The sequence below is a fragment of the Microtus ochrogaster genome, unplaced genomic scaffold, assembly GCF_000317375.1.
Source record: "Microtus ochrogaster isolate Prairie Vole_2 unplaced genomic scaffold, MicOch1.0 UNK1, whole genome shotgun sequence".
Classification (NCBI taxonomy): domain Eukaryota; kingdom Metazoa; phylum Chordata; class Mammalia; order Rodentia; family Cricetidae; genus Microtus; species Microtus ochrogaster.
This window is the reverse complement of record NW_004949099.1, coordinates 30,732,418-30,739,566: the sequence shown is the minus strand read 5'-3', so window position 1 is coordinate 30,739,566 and position 7,149 is coordinate 30,732,418. Positions and strand designations below refer to the sequence as shown.

Genomic DNA, 7,149 nt, shown 5'->3' with positions numbered 1-7,149 from the left:
CTACCTCAGTGTGACTGATCTGTGACCCGGGCAGCATTATACCCGCTATACCTCCTACCTCAGTGTAGGCGCTCTACTGGCCCTGGAATCTCACATCTGCCATCTCTCAGCTGCGCTCCACCTTTGGAGCTCGTGTTTATACTTCAAACTTAACTCTTGATGCTTCGTTATACCTGGGGATTTCCGGCCCTCTCTACTGTCTGGCCTTAAGCCATGTGTACCCATGGAACATCCAAGTACGCATCCCACATCTCATCAGCCTTGGGGTACTGTCTCCCCAGGTCCTTGCCGCAAAACTGAGCTGGCCTTCTCTCCAAATACTGCTAACTCATTTGAGTCAAGCAATGCAGATACCTTCTGCCCTCAGTGCCACCACTTACTTAGTGATCTGTCCTGTTTTGAGAGGACTCAATGCCCAGGTGGCCTTTCTTGGGTCCACTCCAGCCTCAAGTGTCCCTGCCTCTCACAGTCTTAGTTTCTCCTCTGTTCATGCTTTGTTCTCTGACACCAGAGATCAGCACCAGTGTCTATACTGCCACACACCCTCCAGTCCCTCGCCTTACACACCATGCCTTGATTTTCCTCTGCCCCAGGATGCAGGAAACAGCTCTGTTGAGAGTTACTACAACTTGCATGCCTTGGAGTACTCTTAGTCACAAGATCTCCAACGTTTGGGGGTTTCCCGTCTTGCACCTGCCACCAATGAGCTGTGTAGCCCTGGTCAAGGGCCTTGCCTTCAGCTTCATCATCCCCATAACTGACAATAATATAACTTCTGGTTTCTATAGTGCTTCGAGGATTGTGATTGGCACATTTCGATCATTATATCAGTCCTATCATTTCAAAACTAAGGGGTAGGAATTGTGGAGACACTGGAAGCATTTGGAGAGCAGGAGAAAGCAGAGATCAATTACCATAATCAGAGAGAGAGAGGAAAAACAGCAAGCTGCAGTCCAAGCAAAACTCCAAAGGGCTTGTAGATATTCACTCATTTAATTCGTAACTGTTTTATTGATGAAGCCTTATAGTTACCCCCGGTTTACAGGTGAGAAACTGAGTTTCTACCTACATTCACACAGCTGATCAGTAACAGAAGCAGGACATGTGACCCTAAGGAGACAGAGGTCCTGAGCTCCCTGTCACTTCTACTCTCGCTAGCTTTCACTGTGGTGGGTATTCACAGAACACTCTCCTGTAAGTCCTGCCTGGGGTGGGCCCAGGTCTCGCCTGGTAGTCATACAGAGAAACCCTTTAGAAGTTCATAAACTAGTGACTCTGGCCACTAATATGTGATAATAAGAGTTCATGAAACAGACGTCAGAGGGAGGAGGGGGCTTCCGAGAAGGGTTAGCTTATGCAACCCCACCGCAGTACTTTCTGTATACTCAGGACAATGTAGGTATTACTTACAAAGAAGTTTAAATGATATGCCATTTCAATTCTATGGGCTTGGAGTACTCTTTCAAATAAAAATTAAAATTCTATCCACAAGAATACTGATACATAAAATTAAGAAGCTAGGCAGAAACCTGTGATTTCACATATGCCCTAGGAGATTCTGGTTTTAGAATGTCTGCAGCAGGGCAAACATCTTCAGATCAGTGTGTCCCAGAAGCCTTGGCAGCCTGGTGATGGTGGAGGAAGAGGAGGAACAGACCAGTGAGTCAGGAAGGCTAAGGGCAGAGCCCTTGAAGCTGCATGAGGCCAGAGAGAGTGGAAGTCAACCTAAAGGTATTTAAGGAAGACTCCCAGTTGCTCTTGGTGGATGGGCAGTTGGGGAAAAAAAGACAGAAAAGAGGGCTCTTCATCAGGACTACCCTAGTTTGCTTTCTCATGCTGTGATAAAAGCCATAACAAAAACAGCTTGCGGAGGAAAAGGTTTATCTAGCTTATACTTCACGCTGAAATCCATCATGAAGGAAAGTTGAGGCAGGAACTGAAGCAGAGGCCATGGAGGAGTGCTGCTTGCGGGCTTGTTCTCCATGGCTCTCTCAGTTTGCTTTCTTATACAACCAGGATCACCTGCCCTGGGAGTGACACCACCCACAGTCGGCTGGGCCCTCCCATGTCAATCACTAATCTAGAAAATGCCCACAGACTTGCCTACAGGCCAATCTGATGGAGCCCAAGAGGCACCCAACCGTCCAACAAGCACAGTAAAAAGGGCTGAAAGGGCTTGAGGAAGATCAGAAAGCTGTTTCAAAGGGCTTGTTGTTGTCTACTACTCTGAAACAGAAAAAGATACAACATCCCGGTGTGTGCATCTGGAGGCATCTTTTCAGTTGACTTCCCTCTTCCTAGATGACTGTAGAACAGTGCTCAACTTCAAGGCTAGGCCACCAGGCAGATACGCCTTCCAATGTCCACTCAAAATACTGAACACAAGACACCTTACCTGCGGGCCTCTGCTTCTTCCTCCCCCTGCTTCCTAGCTTCAGTCACTCCAGGACAGACCCGCATGCCATCCAGGTAGCACTAGGGATGTTTGGTAAAGATGAATATATGGGGGTGAGGTCATGGTCACTGTGTCAGTGGAGATGTCTGGGATCAGAGGAACTGCAACAGACAACCTTGAGAAATCCACTTATCTTCCTTCTCATCTTGTTTTTTTAATCCACAGGTTTACAGGCGTCACCATCTCTGTGTGTGAAGGGACCTACTTTGTGGCTCAACTGTTGGCCATCTGCTTTAAGTAAGTACCCTCCAGAAGTGACCTTTGCAACCCTTCCTGCCCCCGCCCCAGATAGAGACCTCACCTACCGAGTCACAGCTGAGGTAGCCCTGCTCCTGAGGCCACTGTGGACTGGCTATCCTTCCAGAAGCAGCAAGCCCCACAGTCACCGGCTTTCTGCTGTGTTCAGCTGGATGGATCCAGTCAGGGTCTGCCTCTCACCAGACTCCCTGACCAAGTCAGCTTTCCCTACTCCAGAACATTCCATTTCTGGGCCTGTTTCCATGGTGTCCACTACAGGTGGAGGGTCCCGCAGGAGGCCCAGCTTCTGGGGAATAGGGCAGTGCGTAAGAACTGGCTTTTCGGTCACTCAAACCACAAAGACCCTACTGCTGTCCAGCCGGTGCTCAGTGTGTGGCACTGGCATCAGTGTGATAAGGGCTCAGAGCCTGGACTGTGGGTAGCAGAGCCCACATAGTCCGTCTCCAAACAGTCAGTGAAAGCCAGATCTCAGAGAGAGCTAGCCAGACATAGGACCTTAGGGGGCGGTGGGGAGCCACTGGCTGCTTCCCAGGCTTAGCCCTTGGGTGATAGTGCCCCCCTTCTGATTTCTGCCTCAAAGGATTCTTGACATTGCAGGCATGTTATAGTCCCAGAATCCTCTCTGCATCATCTCCTACTACACAAGAACGTGCCTGTTTGTATGTATATGAACACACGAACACATACACCCATAGACAGACACCAGAGGGCACCAAAGAGCTGTTCTAGGCATGGTCCTAGTGGCAGTAGACCCTTCACGTGAGAAGACAGGCGTTGTCTTAGAAACCTGAGAACAAGACCCCTGAAACATCTGCTCAGTCTACAGGGCTCTGCTTTCACCCTGGGTGGTTGCTGGGTGTCGGGGAAAAAAAATGAAGCTTTTCCAGGCCAACTGTCCCGGGCCTGGCTAGGTTCAGCAAGCATGGCGCTGCTGTCCCCCAGTCTACCAGTTCTCTGTGTAGTGTTCCGTCCCCACAGTGGTTCCGGGAGCGTGGTTCTTGTACTGTACACCATTACTCTCCACTGAAGACTTCCATCAACTTTACTTTCCTCTTGATCAAAACCGCAGCTAAAAACAAGGGCCAGGGAAGCCTTCTAGAAACCCTATGGACCCCCTGGAATGACTCAAGCTCTCTAACCACAGAATCCACAGTGAGGACTCTGGGCTTCTGTGGCTCTAACCCCTCAGATACTCAGGCAGGGGCCACATAGAATTTGTAGATACTGCAGGGCTCGGCCCTAGGCTCCCTTAGCCTTCTGTAGGGCTGGATACTGCAGGACTCAGCAAACCACTCCTCAACCCCTCCCCAGGCCCAGGCTTCTACAGCCTTCTGTGGGGCTGGACACTGCAAAGCTCAGCCTCCACTCCACCCCCAGACTTCCACAGCCTTCTGTGGGGCTGGACACTGCAAAGCTCAGCCTCCACTCCACCCCCAGACTTCCACAGCCTTCTGTGGGGCTGGACACTGCAGGGTTCAGTCCCAGGTTTTCACAGCCTTCTGTGGAGCTGGAAACTGCAGGGTTCAGCCTGCACCCATGCCCCCTCACCTCCACCCCAGACTCCCACAGCCTTCTGTGGGGCTGGATACTGCAGGGTTCATCCTGCACCTGTGCCCCCTCACCCCCACCCCAGGCTCCCACAGCCTTCTGTGGAGCCTGGGACTTTCCTAGAATAATTTCTACTAACCTGCTAACCCTGATCCCCTCCCCCAGGTGTCAGCCGGGGTCTCTGGCACACAGAGCAAGGGAGAAGGCCCATTGGCTGGGCTGCTTCCAGAAGTTCTTAGCCTACACGCTGCTGTCTGTGGCCTGCTTCCTCCACCCTGTTCTGGTCTGGCATGTGACCATTCCAGGTAGGAGCACCAAGGGTAATGGAAGTAACTGGTGACAGAGGTGATCTAAGCAGGAGGATCGGGTCCTGTCTCCCAGAGCCCCCACCAGCCCCTCTGTCCTCTCTGACCCAGGATGTGAGAACGGCTGTCAGATGTCCACTGTGCTGACCAAGCAGCAGGGACATCCTGGGGTTCAGCCCTCCTATCCACAGCCATCTGAGGTTGGATACTTGATGGGACCCTGGGCTGTCTTCTCACTGACCACTTTAGAAGAATGGATGATTACTCCTTGGCCCAGTCCCACCCACATCTCCCCAGTACTGACCCATTCAGCTCTAAACTCCAAACTTGGCACTCTTTGTAGGACCCCCAAACAGCATGTCAGCCTTATCTCCTGTTCCTCCTCCTAGTGCCTTGCATGGTGACTCAGTTTCTAACCCCAGACCTGGCGTCCTCGCCTCTGCACTTGTCTCTTGCCTTCTTTTCTACAACCTTCCTCTTCATTCCTCCTTATTTATAGGAGTACTGTTCCCCTCCCACAGCCCATCTGAAATATTGAAAAACTCCCTAGACTAAACCAGAGGAGACTGAACTGTCTTCCTCTTAAGCATGTGTGCCATGGCCCCTGAAGAAAGTTGTTGGAGGATTCACCCTGACATTGAGAGAGCCCCAAGCCCTGCTCCCTGAAGAGGCAGACTTAGGAGTTCTAGGAGTTCCGGCGACTGGTGGGCACTGGCAGTCAGGTTCCTAGATCCCCATAGGTGGGCTGCTATGCTCCTTGCAGGAGGCCACTGCAGAGAGTGCTCAGGGTAGCACGGGTGAGCCATGGCCAGTATCCTCTGTGCTAGTGAAGATGAGAGATTCACATCTCTCCAAGATTGCTGGGTGGGAAGTGGGGAATCTCCACATCCCTAGCAGTGAGAAGAAAACCAACAGAGTCAGTATCCACACCAGCATCTGTATCTAGGAAAGTCTTTGCATGCCTTGTCCCATTGATTCCTGAGTGGGAAGCTGAGAGCAGTGATGTTATTCAGGCAGTGAGTATCAGGACCACCTCTCCATATGAAAGGAACTTGGGGCACAGAGATCAGAGGGATCCCTCACGAGGCAGACAGAGCCCTCTTTGGTACCCTGGCCCCAAACCACTGGACCGATTTTAACCTTTTAACTCTGCCATGTCATCATGCCAGCCTGAGTCTGATGTGGGTGTGAGAAGGCTGGACCTACTGGGGTACTGATCATGACTGTACAACACGGTACCGCAGTGGCACTGTGGAGAGAAAGACTTCCCTGGCCTCTAGTTTTCCTCCGTGACATGTCTGTACAGTATCTTGACCTCTCAGATCTCTTCCAGGCTCCATGCTTATCATCACTGGCCTGGCCTACTTCCTGCTGAGCAAACGGAAGAAAAGAAGAGCTTCTCCAGACCCACTGGCCCCCACAGAGCAGTACACAGACCCCTCCAGCAGCACCGTGAGCACCACAGGCTCTGGGGACACCGAGCAAACTTACACTTTCCATGGGGCTCTCAAGCAGGGGCCTGGCTCCTTCTTTATCCACATGAAGAGCATCCTGAAGGGCACCAAGAAGTCCCATGTCCTGCAACCCCAAGCTACCCTAATGGAAATGGCACTGGAGCCAACTGACTCCTTGGCCAAGAAGAAGCAGGTTCACTTTGAAGACAGTGTGGTCAGAATCATCCCGTCCCTCACTGAAGGCCTGGGTGACGACAGTGACAGTGGGCCGGAGGAAACCGCCTCTGACACGACCCCCATCATCCCTCCCTCCCAGACCCCACACTTTCTGCCCCCTGTTACAGCCACTGACCTGTTCTGAGCTTCTCAGCTAGAGGTCTACAGATGCATGGACCTGCCAGAGGACTCCTAACAGCCGTGGTCCCTGTAGAGAACTCAGGGTATCTGCTGGTCAGCTGTTCTACACTTCTCAGTGATGACTGGGGTTTCGGAACTATGAGACAGCATACCACGCCAGATCTGTGGAGACCTCCAGGGTGGCACAAATGGGGCTTTACCATATGAAATCAACACAGTCTCCTCCTTCTTGACCAGGAGAGGGAAAATAGATCATGGTTCCATTTTCCACAAGGCTGAAGACCCAACTTGTTAAGTTCCAAAGGAACAAAAGATACCAACTCGGTTTCCCTTGCACCCAGCAAAGGGTTCAGCCTTCAGCAAGGGACCCTATGTTGCATTTTGCATGTGATGCAGCCTACTAGTGCTGAAGGCCCAAGGGTACATCAGCAGCTTAAGCACCTCAGCAGAAGGTATTGGATGAAGCGGCTATGAATCCGGGGCGAGATTGCTCAGGATAGATATTGGAAAGGACACTACAGATCTCAAGTGAGAATAGCCTGGCAATGGGCTGCATTCTCTGCATATACTCTGGGCCTGGGCTGGGCATCAGGCATTTCAGAATCACCCAGGGAAACAATGCCACTCTGTGCTGACTGCCGGGAAAACTGGCAAGAAGAGCATCTCTCATTCCAGAAGGATAGCTAAGGGCTTCCTCTCACCCCACCCCACCCCCACTCTATGGGCAGTGTTCAGATTCCAAGTAGATGGTGTAGCCTACAAAGAGTCTGAG

At 51.6% G+C, this 7,149-nt stretch overlaps 1 protein-coding gene across 1 annotated transcript in view; it reads left to right on the top strand.

The window, feature by feature from the left end:
• The window catches only part of Tmem72 (transmembrane protein 72), a 17,795-nt gene extending 11,376 nt beyond the window's left edge, over nt 1–6,419 (top strand). The window contains exons 3-5 of the mRNA XM_005365072.2: nt 2,621–2,692; nt 4,427–4,566; nt 5,900–6,419. Of these exons, the coding sequence (XP_005365129.1) occupies nt 2,621–2,692; nt 4,427–4,566; nt 5,900–6,381 (694 nt within the window). The 3' untranslated portion in view covers nt 6,382–6,419. The remainder of the gene's footprint in view (nt 1–2,620; nt 2,693–4,426; nt 4,567–5,899) is intronic.
• The last annotated feature ends 730 nt before the right edge of the window (nt 6,420–7,149 follow it).